Source organism: Falco rusticolus, chromosome 4, assembly GCF_015220075.1.
Source record: "Falco rusticolus isolate bFalRus1 chromosome 4, bFalRus1.pri, whole genome shotgun sequence".
Lineage (NCBI taxonomy): Eukaryota > Metazoa > Chordata > Aves > Falconiformes > Falconidae > Falco > Falco rusticolus.
The window spans coordinates 106,143,834-106,166,281 of record NC_051190.1 but is presented as its reverse complement, the minus strand read 5'-3'; the positions used below and the strand labels follow the sequence as shown (position 1 = coordinate 106,166,281).

The 22,448-nt window shown below is 43.7% G+C and overlaps 1 protein-coding gene across 1 annotated transcript in view; it reads left to right on the top strand.

Annotated features, from left to right (window-relative positions):
- Window positions 1–584: 584 nt before the first annotated feature.
- KAT2B (lysine acetyltransferase 2B) overlaps window positions 585–22,448 on the top strand; it is a gene marked incomplete at its 5' end in the record, with an annotated part of 44,658 nt that continues 22,794 nt past the window's right edge. The window contains 7 exons of the mRNA XM_037382841.1: window positions 585–770; window positions 9,110–9,236; window positions 13,814–13,959; window positions 14,461–14,550; window positions 16,310–16,491; window positions 18,852–19,043; window positions 21,072–21,178. Of these exons, the coding sequence (XP_037238738.1) occupies window positions 585–770; window positions 9,110–9,236; window positions 13,814–13,959; window positions 14,461–14,550; window positions 16,310–16,491; window positions 18,852–19,043; window positions 21,072–21,178 (1,030 nt within the window). The remainder of the gene's footprint in view (window positions 771–9,109; window positions 9,237–13,813; window positions 13,960–14,460; window positions 14,551–16,309; window positions 16,492–18,851; window positions 19,044–21,071; window positions 21,179–22,448) is intronic.

Below are 22,448 nucleotides of genomic sequence, written 5' to 3'. Positions count from 1 at the left end.
CTCGGGGAAGAGACGAACCCTCCAACCGCGGCCGCAGAGCGCGCAGTGTGGGAGCGCGGTGGTTCGGCCACACACAAAGTAGCGGCGCTGGGGGGGCCGCGGCCGCTCCGGGCTCTGCGCGGTGAGGGAGCGTGGCCGCTCCGCGCTGCCGCCGCCGGCCCGGGCCCCGCGCCGTGAGCGCAGCCGGCGACGTCGCCGCTTCCTCGGGCGACGTCCCCCGCCGCCTCCCGGAGGGCCGGGGTGGCTCCGCGGCGCCTCCCGCACGCAGCCGATGCCGCCGCCGCCCCTTCCGCGGGGGCGCAGAGCGCCGCCCGCCCCCGCGCACCCCCGCGCAGGGACGCGGGCGCGCCCCCCGCGGTACGGCAGCGGCGGGAGGCGGGTGCCGCTCCCCTCCCGGCGGGGCAGGAGCCGCCCGCGGAGCGGCGGGTCCCTCCTCCCGCCCCCCCGGGGAGCAGCCGGCGGCGGCGCGGCGAAGGGGAGGGTCTAGGGCCGGGCGCACCGCACCGCGCCGGCCGGCCGGACGGGCGGCTGCCGCCGCGCCGCGGGCATGGCGGAGCCTGGCGGCGGCGGGGGCCGGGGCGGCGGGCGGCGGCGGGCCGCAGCAGGGCTCCCCGGCCGCCGGGGGGGTGGCCGCCGGGGGGCCGGCCCGCAGCGCCGCCGAGAGCCCCGGGGGGCCCGGCTCGGCGCGCACCGCCGGGAAGAAGGCGCAACTGCGCGCCGCGCCGCGGGCCAAGAAGCTGGAGAAGCTGGGCGTCTACTCCGCTTGCAAGGTACCTGGCCACCCGGCCGCGGGCGCCCACCCGCCCACGGAGGGTGGGGATTGACGGGAGGGAGGGAGGCGGCGGGGAAGGGCCGCGCCGAGCGGGGGAGGTGACCCGGCTGCAGCCCGGCGCTCCCCGCGGAAGTGGCGGCTCCGGCGGTGCCGGTGCATCCTGCTCCCCCCGCGGCTTTCCGGTCGTCGGTCGCACAAATAAACGCCAAGCGCGCCAGGGACGGGACCGCGGGGGCAGTGCCCGCCTCCTGCCCGCGCCGGGCGGCAGCGGAGGTGCCGGTCTCCGGCGTCCGTCGGTCCGTCCGTTCGTCCTTCCGCGGGAAGGCGGCGGCGGCGGGCGGGGCGGCTCCCGGTGCCGGCCGTGAGCGCTGGCTTAGCGGCGCTGCCGCAGCTGCCCACCGCGTAAACACGCCGGCAGGGAGCGGGGACAGCCGGAGGGCGGCAGCACGGCCCGGGGCAGCGCTCCCCGCTCGGGGTCCGGCGCTGCCGGGCGGACTCGCAGCGCCGAGCTGTTGACGCCGCAAAAGCCGCTGCCCCCAGCTGGTACCGCTGCCCCCCTTCAGCTGGGCGGCGGAGGGGCGCGGCCTCCGGGCTCGCGAAAGTTGCGTCCCCAGCGGTCACGTAGCGCCGGGCCGGACCGGCGCGCCTGCACCTCGGGGGTCTCCTCTTCGGCGCTCGCCCCTCCGCCCGGGAGAGCCGCCCTGCGCTTCGCTCCGCAAGCACGGCCCCGCCGCCCGCCGTTTTCTTCTTGGTGGGAGCGGCCGGACTCGCCTGTTCGCCGCAGACGAACGCGGTGCCTCGGGCCCGTGACAGCTGGCACCGTCTGTGCGTGTGCGGCGCAGCGGGGCCACCCTGGGTGCACGGCGGGGCTGCCGTGTTCACGCTGGCGGTGCTGATGCTAAATCCTCCAGTAACGCTTTCAGCCTTGAAAATAGCAGTCTGTCAGAAATGTGCATCTTATTTTCCCTGTTCCCTTACTCTGGAGCCTCAAAAGGGCAAATGCTAAGGGAAAGGCCAAACTATGTGAGGAAGCATCACAGTATGGCCCCGCAGTACTCTCTGGTAGTGTGAGGAGCTTTAACTGTACGCTGAAGCCACGGGGCAATGCTGGCGTGTGAGGGAAGACACACGTTTTTCAGTTTCTTAGCTGTTTCCAAATATGCAGGCACCTCCACTTCGGCTTTGGTGCGTACGTGGTACACTGCAAGGTTACACCAGTGTCAGTAAGTTGAAAGAGCAGCTAGCGTGCTTGAAACGTGCGGCCCTGCTGGCAGGCTGGGTGGCGTGGTTTGAAGCTCCCCCGGTGCTAAATCTCCTTTGCACCCCCATATTTTAATGTTACCAGGACCTGCTGATACATGAAGTGGTTGTGGGATGGGTAAGGCTTTCACAGGCTGTTAGGAGCGTGTGTGTGAGTTGCTTTTTTTTTTTTTTTCCTTCCCTGTGGTGTGTGGTGGGGTTTTTTTGTGGGTTTTTTTTTAATCCCCCTGATGTATGTCCATGTGATCTTTTGTGAGGGCAGAAGCCTTCTCCTGAGGTGCTTCGCCCTGCACAGGTAGTAGCTGTGCTGTGAAGATGCACAGGCAGCCTCACCTCCTCCTAAACCCTTTGCTTTCTCAGGGACTCGCCAGCCCCACCTGTGCGCTGCCACAGGTGCTTTGCTGGATCGGAGGTGGGTGCCGTTTGGGAGAGGAGGGGGGCTGCAGTGCTGGGGTACAATGAGGCGCCAGCTTGCACTGCCGGTGCCCTGCTGGGGTGTCCTTGCTGTCCCTCCTGTGTGAGGAGCCCCGGGTGCATGCCCCATTGGCGCTCCCGCGATGGAAGGAGTGGGACCCGTCGCTGGGGGGGCCTCTTTTTCCCGCCAGGATCTAGGCACAGCCACAGCACTAAACACTGCTCTGTGTTCAGGTTAAAATGCAAACCCTTCCTTTGGTATTTCACTTCTCTTCAGTAATTCAGTGGCAGGCAGCTTTCCTACAGGTCTCGAAACAGAAGCCAGTAGGCAGACGGGAAGCTCCTTGTAAACTAAGCAAGTCGCTTCTCCTGTGGGATAAAAGGGGAAGGATGGAACAGGGTGGAAGAAGGTATTATTTTTCTTCCTGAACAACTGGCAGGTGCTCCAAAACGACACCGCTTGGCTTGTAACTTTAGTGGTTTACCAGAAACCGTAGCAGTGCAGAATGTAGCCTCCAATTTTTTCTTACTTTGGGTTGCAATTTCTCTTCCATTTATTTTGCATTTCTGTGTATGAGTGCAGAAGAGTGAAAGAAGGTGAAAACTCACGCCATCTCTGAAGGGGACATCTGTGTTAATTCAAGTAGTGGCCATATGTGAATCTTGTGTAAATCTACATAGGCCTGTACAAGTTAGTGCAGAAAATAAGTCATGGCATCCTTAAGTGTCAGTTACCTTCTCCCATGTAAAATTAATCGCAAAATTCAGCGCGCGGGATTTGTTAGGAACTTAACCTCAGAGGTGCTGGGAGTAGCAGAGGCAGGGAGTGTGTTTTTGCTAGGGATGAAGAGCAGCAATACAAGAATCTGGAGAGGTTAGTGGCCGTGCAGAGGGTGAGTCTCACTGGTGATGGCAGAAATGGTGAGCAGAAAAGGGTGGAAGGGGCTGTTCTGGGGTAGGGTGCTCAGTCCCCAGGAAGGACCTCATGGTCCTTCTTCAGCAATCCCTGTTCTTCACGGGAAACTCTGACAGAGACTGCTGGCAAAGACATCTTCAGTGTGCACATATTCTGAACAGAATGAGAGCGAAGTTTAGGGAGCTGCTGGCCAGGCTAGGGAAGTGTGGGGTTTGTTTCTTTTTCCTGATAAATAATTGGGACGGGAGAGTTGTAGCTGTTGAGCTGCTCTGCTTGGCCTTTTCCCCTGTGAGAAAAGGTTGGGGTGGAAGGGAAAGAACAGGATCTTCTGTGTAAAAAATCCCAACCTTCTTAAATGTCCAAGTTTGTGTGTGTGTGTGTAAGAAAGTGTGTTCTGAATCCTAGGATATATATTAGGAATTGGCACAGTTTTCATGACTTTTGGAAGTGCGCAGTAGTGCTGTATGCTGTGAGGGATTTTGTATTTGGGACTTTCTATATCTGTGCAGATATGAATGGCTGCATATATCGTTTTGGTTTTGTCTAGTGTGAAACTGAGCATTAGGCATGAGAGCTTGCAGCATTTTATATAAAAGCAGCACTGTGTGACTTACACACATAAATACATTTAATGAAGATGTAGGAGGAAGTCTCCTTGGCTTTTTTTTCCCCTGTTGGTTTACAGTGTGCAAAAATACAATTCTCTAGTCTCACTGGGAGTTTTCCTTATAAACAACTTGAAATATGTACTATTTTAGTACACTAAGTTTTCTGTAAAATTGGTTGTTTCTCATTATAGGTATCTTAGAGTAATGCCCGGATGCTTATAATTAGAACCACGTAACCTGAGGCATTTTGGCAAGTAGCAGGGCATGATACCTCCTTGAAGAAAGACTTTGTGCTTTAGATAAACAAAATGGACAGAGAGTGAGCAGGCTTATGGTGAGGAGTTGGCCGAGGCCCTGCGGCAGGTGAGCGAGCAGGTTGAAGTAAAATCGGGGTCCCAGGCTCTAGACCAGCTGCTGACCCATGGTAGTGGCACTTCTTCCCACCTCTCATCCTAGAGTGACCTCTGTGGAGTTTTCCTGCTCCTAGATATAAAAAAGAGCTCATAGGGTAAATATGTACCACCGTTTCTGTAATGAAATATTTTTTTTTCCCCTGACGGGAGGCAGACGTGGCCGTGTTACTGCTGGGCTCTGTGTAGTGCGAGCGCAGCTCCTTCAAGCTCAGCTGGGAACGTATTGATGTTGTTTCCTACAGAAGTGTACAGGAGACATCCAAGACATCAAAAGCTTTCTTATGATCATTTTCATAGTGGGGTGAATGTGTTTTACAGTGTCTTACAGGCCCAATTAAAGCATCTTCCTTTAAATTAAATGGGGGAACTACCATTAACTTTACAAGGTGGGAATCAGGCCCCTGTTATTAGTAAAAGCTTTCTGTGGTAGCCTACATCTCTTCTGTAAATGAAACAGGAAAATACAGAGTATAAAATACTTGGATTGATCAGTAAATGAAGAACATATGCTTAGAGCTGAACACTTGAATGGATTATTTTTATTGTTAAAGGTAAATGGCTCAGCTAATTTCCTGGTACGTGTGAGTGGCTCTCCAAGCAGTGTCTAGCTGTCTGGTTGCTGGGTACTGGACATATGAGTAGGAAAAATACGTATTTTAAATTAATCAATGTATTTGTTATAGTTTGTGTGATTTTCTTTGTTAAAAGCCTCAGTTTGAGATTATTGCTTGCAGGAAAAAAATTATAGGGTATTTTACACAGCTTTTATGTTGGGAGGAAGAATATTTTTTCTAGAGTAATTATACTTGCTGGAAATAGAAGGATCTGTAATGTTGTGTATATATAATCTGTTGAGTCTGCTTTGCATCTCAGTTACCAAACAGGGCAACCTGTACGATTTTGAGTTGGAAAAGAAAGCCCAGCACACCTAGGCTCCTTTCAGTATCCGAAAGGGAGAGGAATGTTTTGGTTCGTAAGTTACTGTAACATTTTTTCTTGCTTATTTATTTATTTAGACATCTTATTTATTTAGACATCTGAAACCCACTTATAAGGGCAGAGATGTGCACATTTTAACTTTGAGGTGCTTCCTTTTTAAATAAAAAAGCCAACAACACGTGTTAAAATGTGCTGTACGTTTTTTCAGTTCCATTTTTGACCTGCTATCCATATATTCAGTATTTTAAAGGAAACGGTAACTTTAGTTTGTCCAGAGTTGCAGTTTTCACTGCCCAGAGCTACCAGACAGTTTGATTTCCCACAGTGTAACACTCCACCTAACATGGAAAGGATCAAAGAATTGATTGAAATTATATTGTACAGTGCAGAATGTACATAATTTCCCCACTCTTTTGTTTTGTTTTGGTGGTGTGTTTTTGGTGGGTTTTTTTTTTTTTTTGGGTGGGGATAGGGGGCAGACAACGGTGTGCAATTGTTGTGTTTTATTATATTGCACTCATCCGATTTTATTAAAAAGCGCCAATGAAGGTAGGTGCATCCCCAGGCCTGCAAAGATGACAATCATTTCTTTGCCGGCTTCAGTAAGGCAGAAGTCTCCATCTTTCTCCAGTGGCTTTATCAAAACTCTGCAGATGTCCCAGAAAACGGGGCTCCAAGGACTGGATGTACTAGTTCAAATGGTTCTTTTCCTTCCTCCCCTCGAAACTGTTTTGATCTTAAATTAAATTTTTGCAGAGGTGAAGTCATACGTTATTTTCTAATGAAAAGCAGATGAGTGACATTTAAAAAAAGAGAAAAAGAAAAAAGCTGAAGATAGTCAGAGAAAGGATTGAATGAACAAAACGCTGTAGAAGACTTAAAACAACTCAGCAGTTTAAGCCACTGAGGAATGCACATTGCGTATTCACTGCAAAATACTTGCACTGTCAACATTTACAATGAAAGCTTGGTTTTAAAGAGGACCTTTTTGGGTTGTGTTTCCCCTTGGTTAACAGAACATTTATGCTGATTCTGGTGTTTCTTAGATTAACAAAAAACCCCCACCCTAGTAGCTGTTTGAGACAGGTCTCTGGAATAATTTGAACACTACAAAATAACAGCTGCTTCAAAAAGATGTGGTGAGGAAATACTACCGAGGGCAGAAGAAATCTGCCGTTGAACATGCTGTTTTCATTTGTCTGTGGGTGGGTTGATATTTATTTTTGGCAGTTTAACTGAGCTGTTATCACGATTCGTACATCTGTTTGTTTGCATCTTGGCTGTTAATTATTGTGTGACACTAAAGTTTGTGTAGTTACTCACTGTTTATAGTTTTTAGGCTTGATAGTAAACACTGTGTGGTGAGCTTCTGTGAAATACTGCTTCCACTTGTAGGAAAAAAAAATACCTCAGAATGTGCCTAGTTTGAGGGGGATTTTTTTGGACATGTTTCAATGCAGTATGATTTAAGGCAGTTAATAATAAGCATGATATTATGTCAGTGATTTACACTGCTGAGCATTTGTCTGGACAGCTGCACGAGAAGGATCAAATCTTACTTCCCTAAAATAATATTCAATCAATATGTTTTGGTTTTTTTAGAACTTCTTTATGATTGTCTCTTGAATTTTCTTTGGCAATAATCTCATTTTCTGGCAGCTTTTCCTGTGGTAGTTTCTCTATCCTTGCCTTAACTGCAGAAATTTTCGTGGCAATGTTGCCTCTCCCACAAAGCAAATGTGGATAGCTTATCTGGCATTGGTTTTGTCTAACTCAAGACGCTAATTGCAAGTGGGGTTTCACATCATCTCACAGATGTCCAAAGTCCTGGCACCAGGGCAATCCTTGCTTTGCAGGTATCACTCAGTCATTGATCTCTCCGTCTAGCCATTAAACTTGAAGAGGTCTTGTAGGTCTGGATAACAAACAAAAGTAAAACTGGCTCAATGCTTGTGAAACTGTGAGAGGTGATTTCTGCTCTAAAATAACTTTGGGCCTTCTTCACTTCTCTACCAATCATATTACTCATAGAAAACGTAATAGAAAAATAACATAACATTTACCAAAGTCCACCCAGATTGCATTTTATGAGACTTTTAAAAAATATTGTTTTAATCTCCCCCCATTTCATACTGAAACCTCTGTGATGCCACATTATAAATAGGTGGGGTAGCAGGCAGTCTGCACCCACACAGTGGGTTTGGAGAGCCAGGGGGTTCAGGTGATGCACATTGTCCCCTTTCCAGGGGAAATACGTGTAAGTGGTTTTGCTGGGCACTTGCAGGTGGATTTCTGAGTCGTCCTGGTGGCTCTGGCTGCTGAAAATTCCACTCACAGCCCTTGGTACCTGCCAGACCACCCTGGGCACAGGCAGAGGCCATGGTACCTGGGGCCAGGAGCCCAGCTGGATAGCTACTTAAACATTGGAGATGGTAAAACCATCATGTGGTGCTCAGCAAACTGCAAGCAGCAGTTTTCTGGATGCTCAGGTTGCTGAATATTGAAATTAGTTCGGAAGAACAATTTACCATCAATCTACAAAGCTGTCAGTCTTAAGAGCTGTCAAGTTGCAGTCCTTTCTGCTTCTCCTGGGTGCTTCTATCTTAGGTTAAGGTGGGATTTGGAAACATAAAAGGAAAATGAAATAGGTTCCTGAAATAGATTGCATTAAACGTGTTCAGAATCAGTTCTGAAAAATGACACATTAGTGCTGGATATATTGACATCACAGTTTTTCCTACTAAGGTTGTTTCAGTCATAAATATTATGCAGCAGTTGGCATACTTTCCTCACCGAGGTCTTGGCAGTGCAAATTCATGAGTATCTTATAATGGCCCAGTGCACAGATATCTCTGAACAGCAGAATAGCATGCTTTCCTTCCAATTAGATCTTCAAATAGGAGTACAAATGATGTTAGAAGTACTTTACCATCAAAATAACTAAGATCTTTTGGATATGCAGAGGAAAATCCCCTCCTATACCACTGCTCTTTAGGTAACTAGAATGGGTACTTTGAACTTCTGAATGGTTGAGGCACATTTACCAAGGTGACAACCTCTCCCTCCACGGTCACTCGTTTCAGCTGCACTCTGTCGGGGTGTTGTGCACTCAGTGAGTGTAAATAAGCTTTCTAGGGTAAGCAGCAGGTTGCATTGGTGGTGTCCCTGTCTCGGGCATCCGTCGGTTTTGTGGCCGAGCCTTGCTGTAGGCAGCGTTCTCCAGGAGTGCGGTCATTGTTCCCTCATTTCAGTATTTAGTGAACCCTGCTTGGATTGTCACGGGCTTGGTTTTAGTTGCCTGATTTCTTGTTGCTGGTATAGCTGAAAAGGCAGTGATAAACGTGCTGCCTGATAGATAACCTGTTTGCGTTTAAATCATTAAAACGATCTCGGTGGCAAGATCTGTACATGCTGATATTACCAGTAAATGTTTGAATACTTCTTTCACTGGAGCGGGGCTTTCTGTAAAGGAATTAGGCAGAGTTTGTGTATGTATTTTTCCAATCGCGGTCTGCTTACCAGAGCTGTGTTAATCGCTCTGGGGTACTGTTTTACATCTGGTTATTTCTAGAAAATAAAGTGGTAGATAAAAAAAGTAAAAAACCCCAAAGCCACAACAACAAAACATCCTGACACCCCCCCCACCTCCCTGCCTCAAACAGCCAAACGAACCAAAAAAACCCCAACTCATTAATAATGCTACTTTATATTGCTTTTGAAATAATGCAGTTTCATCACATTCCTACGTTTTACGGTGTTGATCGATATCCCATTGCTTTGATTTCAGGCTGAGGAGTCCTGTAAATGCAATGGCTGGAAGAACCCCAACCCGCCTCCCACGCCGCCGCGGGCAGAGCTGCAGCAGGCAGCGGTCAGCCTTGCCGAGCCTTGCCGCAGCTGCAGCCACACACTGGGTAAGATCCTGCCTTTCCCTCCGCTCCACGTGCCCGTACCCAGCCATCTCCGCTCTTGCGAGACCCAAGCCAGGATGCCATGCCAAGACCTAGAAAAGGGGGTTACGATCGGCCATAAATGTCAATAACATTGGTTAAAATCTGTCAGAAATATCCTAAAAATGAGTTTTGAAGAAATTGAACTAAGGTACTTCTAACAACCCAGACACTCTAAGCTGTTAAAATGCAAAAGCACTTTTAAGCTACCCAGAACTATTTTAATACTTTGCGTAACATACATTAACCTCACATTGTTTTACCTGTAAGCTGCCTTAGTTACAACGGGAATAATTATCTCCTGTAGGCTGTATTGCATTTTCTTACTATAGAATAAACTATGAAATATTCTTGAACATTGCCAAAGCAGGTACTCTTACCTACAAAAAGAACTGCGCCTCTTCCACGTCACAGAAAATAATACTGGGCTTCTACATCTTAGCGTTGTCTTAAGTAACTGTGCAGGCGGGTTGTATAGCTTGGAAGCAACTGCTCAAAATCCACTGTCAAATACTGTTGTGGCATTTTGGTTTGGCTTGTCTTTTTTTCAGACTAATATTAAATAATGGCTTGTTACCCTCATAGCTTGAAAAAGAGTGGTGAATCCTTTTTTTTTTTTTTTTTTTAAGAATTTGGGCTTATCCAAAATTAAAGCTGATGGCTCTTTCTGTATATATTAGTGAATATTGCATAAAAATTGAGCTAAAATAAGGTTCAGAAATAATACATAAGAGGCAGTTGCTATTTAATTTTTGTGGATGGCTAAAACTTAGGACAGTGACATAAGAGAGAGGAAATCTAAAATCTTCACAATGGGTCATTTATTTTTTACTTTTAAAAAATAATATTGTACTTTGTGTGGAAAACTTTTTTTTTTTTCCATTGGGATTTCTTTCTGTTTCTGCTCTTTTTTCTTGTTATGCTGTCGTTACACTTGATCTATATCTGGGCTTCTCAGCAGATTTCTTTCATTTCTTGATATCCCAGATCTCTTGAGTTTGCTTGCAAGAGAAGATTAACAAATGCATAGTATCACAGGAAGTTTGGTCGCTTTAGCCAACTTAGTTTCCACTTTTCATCATGCATCTTCTCTGTGCTGCTTTTGGTTATGCAGTTAGGGTAGCTTGTGTTACCCGCCCCTTTCATTCCTGGCCTTTGAAGAAAGTTTTTATTTATTTATTTGTTTATTTATTTATTTATTTTTAAGTCAATTCTCAGTTCTTCAGCAGAATTTGTGGATGCTATGTATTTTGTACAAAACCTGAGCTCTTCTAAAGGCTGAGGCTGTTTCTAGTCTATTAAAAATTCTTAAATAGCTCATTAGCTAGGGAGACAGGGAAAACCAGTACTGTAAAACCAGTACCAGTGAAATGTACCTTTTGGAACAAACTTTATTTTTATTTATTGCTGTTTCTAGAAAAGGTAAGGTTTCTTATTCTTCTGACTGCAGCTAATGAGGATGACGTTTTATTTGAAATAACTGAAGTGAGTTGTTGTGTGCTTCCTTATACTACTGGCAAAATATGTCTGTCAGCAGTGTTTTCCAAGATAATTTTACTATTCATCTCCTCTAAATTAGCGTGTTCCTGCTGAATGCCTTTAAAACCAGACCAACCACAAGGTATGTAGGCTTCAGATTATCTGTGCTGCATTTTTTCTTCCTCAAAGAGCTATTGAAAGAGCGATACATAGAAATTCCTGTACTGGTTACAGCCACATGTGATGTAAAACGTAGGATATTGGGGTTTGTTGCCTTTTCTAAATTTATTTATTATTTTCTTCAAAGGTAATCCTAGACGTTAGTCTAGGAGACATCTCTTTTTGGGGGTATGGTTCGATTTTCAAGCCAGTGCAGTTTTTGGTACATCAATCTTTCTGGTGGTGCGTATTACCATATTGGGGTTATTTCTGTCTGCTTACCTACAGCTTATATTCTGTTTGTGGCTCAGGCCCAAAGCTTGGCTCAGTGCTGGGTTTTTAATGAATGTTTCTTTTATTTGGGCAATGTATTGGGTCACTACCGTGACACTATGAAGTGGAGACTGAATTGTGTGCTGGGAGAATTCATTCTCCACCAGCCTCAATACCAGATGTTATCTAGTCAGAGGCTCTTTTCTGTTTTATATTTTATTGGTTTCTCCTGTGTTACAGGGTGCATTTTCATGTTGGTAAAGATTTTCAGTCTTGAGTCACTTTTAAAACTAGTTAATTGATGTGTTAGTACACTATATACACACTAAGTCTGCCTTTTTTTCCCCAACACTGTCTTCAGTTCCTGCTATGCACCTTCATGTAGCGTGTTTGGGTATTTCTTGGTTTGCCTGTCCTGTATACGTTATCAGTGTTTCTGTGTACATGCTGATTTTGAGATAGACTGTGGACACATTTCTCAGTCTATTTTCTCACTGCTTTTAATTCATGCAGTCAAGTACTGGCTTATTGAAGTTGCACAACTAAAGTAGTTAATTTGCTTTCTTTCAGGTCATCATACCATTGCGTTGGCCTTGCTCTTTCTGCTTACTTTCATTTTCTGCATGCTGTAGCAGCCTATAGTTGTGGGGGTTTAATTTGCTTTTCTTAATTTATTTTTTAAATATTTTTTTTTGCAAGCATAACAGCAGCTGAAGGAGGGTGTACCAGTGAGGCAATGCAGATGAATGGGACTGTGTAACTCTAGTCAAAGAGTAAGGCAGTATTTGTTGTCAGTGTACTAAAGCTTTGATGCTAATACAAGGTTTACTAATGGCCACAAGAATTAGGGAATGGGCTGTGAACATCTGAAGAAAGATATTTTGTTGGGCTGATGTATATTTGTAACTACAGTAAATGGTAACCAGTGGCAAATACATGCTGGTAATACATTTATGTTACTTTTAGACTGACTGTGTGGGTAATAATTCTCTAGTTTAATAAAATGTTTAAGTAGGGCCACTAAGTAGTCAAGGTAACTTGCAGTATTGTTCTGGAAACTGTGTGGAAATGGCTTCTTATGCTGACGTTTTATTGATTTGTTAGTTGAGTCCAAGGTTTCTTTAGTAAGTTATCAGTTTCTAGTGCAGTGCTCATCTAGGAGGGCGTTTATTTTACAAGATCAGAACAGACAGCTGGGAATATTAAACCTTCGTATCTAGCTCAAGGACAGAAATTAAATTGTTTTATTCTGGCCAGAATGCTGAATATTTGTCCTTAAAGAAAGCTCATGGTGGGCATCCCCCTTTCATTTATGAGCATATGTTTGGAACTTAAGATAGTTTATTATAAATGTTCATTTAAGTGGAAATGATTGCTGTTACCTTTTTTAATGTTCTGAGCTGTGGCACCCTTTTTACTTGAAGCTGCATGAATTTATTGAATTTAAATGTTTTAGCAGGTGTCAGACTCAACTTCACAAAACAAAACAAACCATCTTTGCTGAGTGGCCAATAAATATGATAATTTTCAAGTCAAGTGTTATTTCTCCTCACTTCTTCCCCCACTAAGGAATCAGACTGATGTTGAAAATTTCTTAACAGTCCTAATCGCACTGGCATATCTAAGATAACATAATTATTAATCTAAGAAGTAAATATTGGTAAAAATAATTAAAGCTTAGAAAAACAAATATGCCCAACCTCTTATATCATTCTCCTTTTCTTTTAAAGGATATTTTCTTGTCCTTTCGGAGGAAAGGATATGCATACCGTATGCAATGGTCTGGAGTCAGTGAAGATCATTGCTTTTTGTAATGCAAGTATCTTCTTTCTGGGAATTGACTTTGTGTTTTAAATTGCATTCTCTCTTCCTCGGGCCACTTATTCAAACCAGCTTGAAACGAATGTCCTGCTTCATGCCGGCAAACCTCAGGTTTTTTAAAATTACAGATGTGGAACTGTATTTACCTTCGGAGATGATAAAAGGGAGTTTGTCACTTGGAAATTATGATATGATGAAAGATGCTTTTCTGTAAACTTCTGAACAAATGAGCATGTACAATCTGCAAAAGCTTTGTTAATACAACATGCGCAAAGCGTAGCTTGACCTTACATAACATGGAAGTAAGAAACTTAGCCAGTAACATCCAGTTTAAAACAAAAAACCTATTAGTGGAGCTGATTTTTTTAAAAAATTACTTAACTCTTCACAGGATAAGAAGCTACTTGCATCAACACATGGATTAGCTAATTTATAGGTATTACGGATTTATTTTCTTTAGTGAAGAAACCTTGTCTCAAAAGCATACCTCTTGGGACAAAAATGTGTGTAGTTATTTATATATTGCAACATGTATTAATACAAACAGGACTCGTGTGGTCTGTTTTAAGTGTTAACAGATGCTGTGATTCCAACCAGCTGTTGTTCCTCTGCGGTGGGAATTACCAGCACTGGGCGACCTTTACAAATTGCTCCGATGTGACACATATTTCAATTACCTCTGATAAGATGTGTTGTAACAGGATCAGTGCCTTTACCATTATGGCTCAGTTTGAGTTATCCTGGGGAATATTTGTGGTATTGGTTCTCTCAGTAGGCTTTGTACAGGTTTGGATTTCTATTTCATTTAGCTGCTCATGTTTCTCACCTGGAGAACGTGTCTGAAGAAGAAATGAATAGGCTCCTTGGGATTGTATTGGATGTGGAGTATCTGTTCACCTGTGTCCACAAAGAGGAAGATGCAGACACCAAGCAAGTTTATTTCTACCTGTTCAAAGTAAGCTGAGCTTGTGTAGTATCTTCACTCTCTCTCACATAGCCAATTTCAGTGCCTTTCACGCATGTATTGACTTTATTTGGTGAGACTTTTTCTCGAGTGTGATGCTCTAGTGACTAACTGTGGGCTGGAATTTCTGGGACTTGCGATGTACCACATCTTACTCCAAAAGTCATCCAGATGATTGAGGAGCTGACCGTGAGTCCCATCTATAAACTGCACAGCCTGCAGGGCTTCCCCTCTTCACTTGCACGTCAGGGAAACTCAGTTGACATAAATGCTAACTTTGCTGCCTACATTCATTCAGAGAAGCCTCTTACATGCATTTCAAAGAAGATGAATTCACAGTGAAGTTTAGTAGCTATAAATTTAGATGATGAAGCAAGCAGGTATATAGCCAGGAGATTTTTCAGCACTGCAGTGTGTTGCGCACCTGTGACTTCCATTGACTCTATGTATGCAAATACGCTAATTTTGAAAAAAATTGTATATTCTCAACAGCTTTTGAGGAAGTGCATTTTACAGATGGGAAAACCTGTAGTAGAAGGATCTTTGGAAAGTCCCCCATTTGAGAAACCTAGCATTGAACAGGTAAACAGTCAAAATGTGGGTTTGGTTCCTGTGCTGGTTTTTTTTTTTGATTTGGTGGGGTTCTTTGGATTTTGTTTGTTTGTTCTGGGTTTTGGTGGTTTGGGTTTTTGTTGTTGTAAATGTAGCTAGATGCTGGTTTTGAAAACATGGCACTTGAGGCAGTTTGCAGATCGTTTCTGTGTGTTACTTGGGACAAAGCAGAGGACGGGAGGAGGCTGCTGCTGCTGCTTCTCCTTTAGTGTTGGTACAATAGTTACATTATTTGACTTTCCTCATCATTCATCTTATGCTTTAATGAAACCAACTTTTTTGTGGTTTTAGGAAATGAACTTAAAATACTAGTTTTATGTGTGGCAGTTCTAATATTTCTTTGTTTCGAGTGATGAAAAAATGCTGTTGAAGTTTTGAAATCCGGTATCAAAATGACACTTGTCTTCTGTAAATCAATGAAAATGTTACAATCCAATTCAGTGAGATCATAGGCTTCTCTTTCAAAGGTTACACAACAAAAACAAAAGCCAAACCCAAAGAATAACAGAGGCTTTTCTAACTCAGTGGATAAAGAACATATGACAAATTCAGATTTTGGTTAAGTAAGCTCCTGAGAATGCACTTTTGGCACGCAAGCGGACCCATTAGCTCCAGTGAGACACTGCAGGGGCTCACATACCTCACTGAAACAGGAGCTCAGTGTTTTGCCATCGGTAGATGAATGGGTGCTCTATTGTTACAAAGAGTATTTTAAATGTGAAGACTGTCACGTGTAGTAATTATTTCCTTGTGACTCTCACTGGTAATTTAGGAAAATCAAAACACTTTATTGCTGAGTTTCTGGGAAGTCTTCACCTTAAGTTCTCCTTTGGTTTGAATATAAACAAAGAATAAGTGTTTGTAATCTCCACACACTCCTAGTCCTTAAAATATACTTTATAAAAAGGTTTTGTGCAGTATACTCTTTTGTCATGTTTCAATTTCGTTAAGAAAGGGAAGCATAGAGATGAAAGGGTAATTCTTTATACAGTTTATTTTGAAATAATTTTCCCTTAAAATAAATCAATATTTAAAATTCTGGTTTTAGCTGTTCAACAGCTCAATCACACAAAATTATTTGCTGATCAGCCCTATTATAATTGATTTATAATACATATATATGTTGCAGCACTTTTAGTCACACATTTTAACTATCATTGATTGTGGTTTTTTTTTTTTGAAGTGGACAGTGTATGAAGTGCAATGAGGGGATATACTTGTGAAATACTGGCACTTCTTGAAGAAATAATATGATGTGTCAATGCAAACTTAACTAGAAGTCCACAAGCCCGGCTCTACTGTTGCAAAGTAGCTGGAGAGGTTTATAGGTGATACTTGATTTACAGAGGAAATAAATCATGCAGCATGGTTACCAGCAAAATTGTGCATATGTGAGCATATAGAAGAAAACTTACTGGATCTTCCTCTGTTCCCTGACAAAATGTTTTACTTTGAGAAGCAAGGAAAGAGAATTTTCCTTCTCTCCCTTGAAGTCAGCTGATGGAAGTGAATAGAATAAAAACATCTGGATGTACCTGCTGCTGTGTACAGGGGATGCAGCTTGTGGCACTACATGAGTAGCTGAGGCAGGAGTTTATGGTCTCCGGTATTTGTTTTCTTTCCTGGTAGTGCAAGTTCAGGGTTAATAAATGTAAAGTGAGGAATGTTTGAGGACGCTCCTACAAAAATTATGGCTAAATAATTAAACATAATTTTCTTCTGTTTTAAGGGTGTGAATAATTTCGTGCAGTACAAATTTAGCCACTTACCCTCAAAGGAAAGGCAAACGATAGTGGAACTGGCAAAAATGTTTCTGAACCGCATTAACTACTGGCACCTGGAGACACCTTCTCAGCGAAGACTAAGATCACCTAATGATGATATTGCGGGGTATAAAGTGAATTATACCAGGTAATGCTGCTTTTGCTTGTTACAAGTCTTGCTTGCCAGTATGGCATGTACATGCTTCAGGAATACAGCAGGAACTGTACACCAGAGGTGCACCACCATGGGAATTTTTGCAGTCGTGGAGTTTATGTGAGGACCTGGGGATTTTAGTGATGCTACGTCAAGAGTTTCACATGCGTCCTTGTGTCTTGAGGTGTGTGCTTTATCAGTGAAGAACAGGAAAATATCTGTATCTAACAATGCTTTTGCAAGTCCTGTGTTTGCAAAGTTGCTCTCAGTCTTAAGATTTGAGCATCATCTAAGATCCTTATTTCATGTACTAAAAATTTAGGTAATTTGTTATTCAACTTAAAAAAAAAAAAGAATGAAAATAAGCATTGTAAAGCGTCACAGTTTGAAACCAAATCATGGAAGATTTGAAAAATCAAAATAATTTTGTAAGTGCTAAAAAGCTAAATGGGGAATAGATATTATTAGGTTCCTTAAAATGATAGTTCTTGTTGTGACGTTTTAATATGTTGTCACAATTCAAAGGAATAAATCAGTGACTGGGGGAAGAAGAGCTAGGACAAAAAGCTGTGTCTTTTTTGATTTTGCTTTTCTCGTAACAATAGTGCAGCGCCTTTTTCAGTTAGCACGACGACAGCAGTTAAGGTTCCTGCCAGTGCAGGCAACAGTTAACATGCCGTCTGTGAGCACAGGCAGCAGTTAGCTAAGGTCCCTTGTCAGCAGCCTGTTCCCAGGACCTGCCAGGGACACTTTTCCTGGCTGAGGATGAGCATCGCCTTCTGCTCACTTTCCTGGTGGCCTTTTCTCTAGCAAATCTCAGTTCCATGAAGGAGAACAGCAAACCCTGGTGTGAGCTGAGACTGTGGCTGATGACTGCAGACTGCGCTGTGTCTGTGTCCGACTGGGATGCTCTCAGATGACCTGTCACCTCAGATAACTCTACCTGTTGTAAAGGACAGTTATTGATAATCCTTGGGGTTCCTAAGACCATGTTCGGTGGGTCTTTGACCTCCATTTGTTAGTGATACAGATGTCGGCCAGGGTTGGTTGGAGTCAGCTTTTATTAGGAATCAATAGCTAGCATTGGCTCTGGTTGGTGACTTTTGTTGTTAATCATTTTGTCACTTGTGGTTTCTCAAACCTTCCTGCCCGCAGTCCCTAAGGTTCCCTCTGACCCAAAGCGCTGCCTCTCGCCATCCAATCTCATCTGTCATTGTGAGCTTCACCCCTCCCTGGTGGTGTTCAAGGCACTGCTTGGGATGCTGAGGAAGCTGCTGTGCACCTCCTGGCTTCTTGCAGTCACCAATTCAATTTGAAAACCAGATGATTGGAGTGAAACTGTATCAGTTTCGCAGGCATCCTTGTATTTTGAAAGGTGTGCCTTATCAGCCAAGAACGGGGAGTAGGGCTCTGCGAGCAACTGTATCTCACAAATCTTTTGCATCTCTTGCCTTTGCAAGGATTGAGACACAAGAGTTTGGGAGAGCATTTTGAGACAGGCTGTACTTTGGATCTGGATGAGAAAATCTATGCAGGATCCAGCACAGTCTGTTTGCATCCAGTGCACAATATTTTCGTTGTTGGAGCTTTCATAACATAAACAGTTGTTGTCTGATTCTGCTAAATCTGCACATACCATTGATTGTTCACTTACACACAGATACCCAAATCATGTTTATAAATTTAACAGGTGTTGTGACCTACACTGTCAGTGTATGTCTGATTTACCTCTTCAGTACCATGATCCCTTTTCCAAGGAGAGGAACACGACATGCTGCATTATCACATGCACACCTTAATGTGGAATTCTTTATGGAGGGAGTTACTGCTAAATGAAAGAGTATCAAGTCAGGGTGTAATGGGAAGAAGCCAGCTGGTGGGAGACCAGGATGGGAGCCCAGTCAGATTGGGATGGAGCTAGTTACATGTGTTACCCCTTTTGTGTCTATGTGGGGAAATGTAGAAGTTTAAAGAGGGGAAAATGGCCCAGGCTAATAAGGGTCTTTGGAGCCGCACACAGGAGACCTGGGTGGCTGAATGAATGAGCTGTGGTGAGAATCCCTGACATCAACGTGAATTTTATGTGATCAATTATTATTGTCTGGAACAAGAGTGCTTTGTGGAAACTAGACCGCAGAGAAAAAGAATATATGGAGACTTAAAAGTACTTGGCTGTCATTTCTTTAAAAAACTGAGCAATATAAATGCTGCTTAACTCTGTCCAGACTTGATGTGGAACTGATTTATATGGTCATATAGGCTCAGCCGCGTTATAAATGATGTGGGTAGTGGGTTTATTGCATTAATTCAAATGTTAGATGGTGATAATTATCTGGCTTTTTTTCCCTTTACAGATGGCTTTGTTATTGCAATGTCCCTCAGTTCTGTGACAGTCTACCTCGGTATGAAACCACACAGGTTTTCGGTAGGACATTGCTTCGCTCTGTTTTTACTGTAATGAGACGGCAACTGCTGGAGCAGGCCAGGCAAGAAAAAGACAAGCTTCCTCAGGAGAAACGAACACTAATCCTCACCCATTTTCCCAAGTAAGGGGTCACAACGTGCCTGCATTCAGAGTTAACTAGTAGTATGCCACTTTGGCATGGAAATGGAAAAATTACCTGTAGCTTAAAAGAATTTCTCCTTTTATTCAGCAACAAGTAGATACTACAGCTTTCTTTTCTGGCATAGCTTGAACTAATGTATTGTATGTACACAACCACTTGCTTTGCATTGTCCTAGGGCTTTGCTTTATAAAAAGCTTTATTCATCTTACTTGCTTCCCATTAAAATAGTGTATCACTTCAAAAATATCTTTTATTTTGTCAGGGTGGCTTGGCTCTCTAACCCGTATTTTAAAAGTCTGTCCCTTCAAACAACACAGAACCTACAAGAGAGCTGGTGGCACTTTTGGTATGCAAGCCGCTGCCTGGGGCTAGGGTTGGGTTAGTGCTCAGGGGAATGAAAAACAAGAGCTTTCCAAAGTTGGGTAGAGCCAGGATTTGTCCCTCCTACTATTATTAATAGTGCCTTTTACCACTCTGAAGAATTTAAACTCTCTCTGGGGTAGACTGTTATGGGTACAGGAATGTTTGTGTATATCTGGGAATAGGATCATGATCTGGCCTTGAAAGAGGTATAAAAAAAGGATTTAACACCGCGTTGATACGAGGAGCAGGTGTGGGGGGGAAGGAGGTGTGCATATGCCCCCCTGATTCCCCTGCTTTTTACAGCCTCAATAAGTAATTTGAAAAGCATTATTATTCGCTGAAGTTCCTTTTAATATTCTGCTGGGGAAAAAAAAAAGACAGACAAGCACTGTTTGCTGATGATCTGTGGGAAATATGAAAAACCTTTAAATCTTTTATGGGCTGTGCTTGTCTGAAGCATTTGTCTCTCTGCTGGTGTTACACAGGGTGAACGCTGCAGAGGAGCTGCGGCTCAGAGCACGGACGGTGCCTGGCATCAGTGCAGGGCTCCCGGCTGCTCCAGCTGCTCCTTCCTGGGCAAAGGCAGCACCCACAGGTTATGTCTGTAGGTACCTAGCAAACAGTTGCACGGGGTCTGAACACAGAGCCTCTGTGCTGCCTGTAGATGTAGCCAAGTAGCCTTGGCTGAAGTTTAATTTGTGCTTCTGCTCCATCACAGGTGGGCAAGTAGCTGTCACAAATGTTATAGCTGTTATCAGCTGTGTAGGTAGCAGCAAACACTACACAGTGCTGTGCTTAGCTATAAATGCCCTATATATAAAATACAAGAGTAGGACTTGATCCTGAAAATCCTTATCCTGTGCAAGAAAGTCTTGCTCAACAGTCCTGTTGGTTTCAGCTGGCTGGTTTCTATACATACAGATGACTCCAGAGGGTAAAAATGTGCTGTGTCAACTTCTGGTCTGAAAACAGCTTTTGTGCAACATCGGATAAGCAGCTATCTTGCTTCTAAGAGGGAATTGATGTATTACCCCTGTGAAGGCAAGCGTGCTGGATAGTCTGATTTGTGGAATTTCTTTCATATCTGATACTAGCAAGAGAGGTTTAAAATCATGCTGTTTCTGTGAGTGTACCAAAGTAAGATTAAAAATGTTGTTAGGCAAGCACAAACATGCAGTTCAGTGTTACAGTAGGACACTTCAAGGAATGAAAATAACTTCCTAAGTGTGTTGTTAATAATTAACACTGGGATTTTGTAAATCTGTAAGAGGCAGAAAGCAAGTGCATCTGCAAAACACTGGTTGATCAAAATAGACATATTTTTTCATTTGTCATTGTATAACATGAGTACCTTGGCATCTGTCAACTCAGCTTTCTTACTAGTGCAGAGGTTTGTTCTGTAAAAGTAGTTTGTAACTGTTTCTGCATTTTCAAATAAGATACTGCTTATAATCAGAGATAAAATTTCATAGGTAAACCCACTCTACTGTGTTTTGTTTTTTTTTAAAGGAAATTGCCAACAGCATTTTCCTACTGAATCAGTAAATATTTTCAAATTAAAACAAGTTGCAAATGCTTAATCTGAAAAATAACCTGTTTTGAGCGATCCTATTAAGTTAAAATTTCACCTGGTTTTGTGCCTAGGTTTCTGTCGATGCTGGAAGAAGAAGTGTACAGCCAGAATTCTCCCATTTGGGATCAGGATTTCATGTTGTCTAGTTCCCGAACTGGCCAGCTGGGAATCCAGACAGGTAATTTGCATTTAGTGATGGGTTAGAGAGCACCTGAACTTAGAGATGAACCTGTGCGAGTCATGAATTCTAAGGAATGAGACATAGAAATGCGGCTTTATACATAGCAGCCTGTACTGAAATCAGTCTGCCTCGAGTAGGGTGTCAGGTGTCTGACTCTCTGTTGCTTCCTCATATAAAGATCCCATTTTGGTGATGAAATCCGTCTAATTGGAGGTACCAATGGAGCAGGCTGAGGCAAATCGTCTGAGTACTCAAGCCACTTGAGTGCACCCATTGTGGGCAGAGAGAATGGTCAGTGGGTAAATGGCTGCAGTGGGTCACCTGCTGGACAGTGGTCCCCTCACATGTAAACCCATGCCTGTCCTCCATCTCCTTAGCAGCAGGGATGTAGGGGCCTAGCATAGGAAAGCAAGAACCTTCTACATCAGATGTTCCATTGCCTTTACACATGCCTTTGATTTTGTTGGCTTTTTTTAGCTTTTCCTTGCTTTGTTTCTTATTCATGTGCTTCATCAGCTTTCTGCAGCTTTATTCACTTCTCCTCAGGTAGGGTACTGATCCAAGTCATCCCTAAAATTGCACGGAGACACTGATGATTTTCTTCCACTTTCCCCTTCTCCTCCTCCTTCCTGTTCAAAACTGTTTCTCAGGGGTTGACTTCAATTTTCAGCTATTTAATTCAGTATTTTTTAACAAATCCTTATTTGAAACAATTGTGATTATCAGTTGACAAAACCATCATGTCAGCCCTTTATCTGGTAATGATTTTCCTAGAGTAGCAGAGAAATTCCACTGTGACAGATACATACTTTTTTTGTGAGGCGTTCCTGGTCTGCACCGTGAGCTGGTGAGTTATACCTTTGGCACAAGTTCATTGCAGCTCTAAAGTTGTGTTGCTCTCAGTGTTCATTCTATCATGTACATTTCTGCAGTACTTCATTTTAATGTCTACCTCTTCAGCACTGGGTTCTTGGTATGAATGTGGTACAAAAGAGCTGTTGCTGGTGATTACACCGGGATAAAGGCATGTAAAGAGAAAGACTGCAGGTGTCCAGACTACAAGCTTTCACCTCAACTCCCTGCTCACCTGCCAAAAGTCTTCACACAAATGAAACCTGGATGATTTGGGATGAATGTTGGTGGGTTTTTTTTAATATTCAAGAGGGAGATGTTAGTCTGTGGCCTTTTAGAATAATAGTTTCATGCTCTTGGCTGGTGCAACAGCTTCTCCCTTTATTGCATTTGATTTGTCCAACCAGCCTTTGAA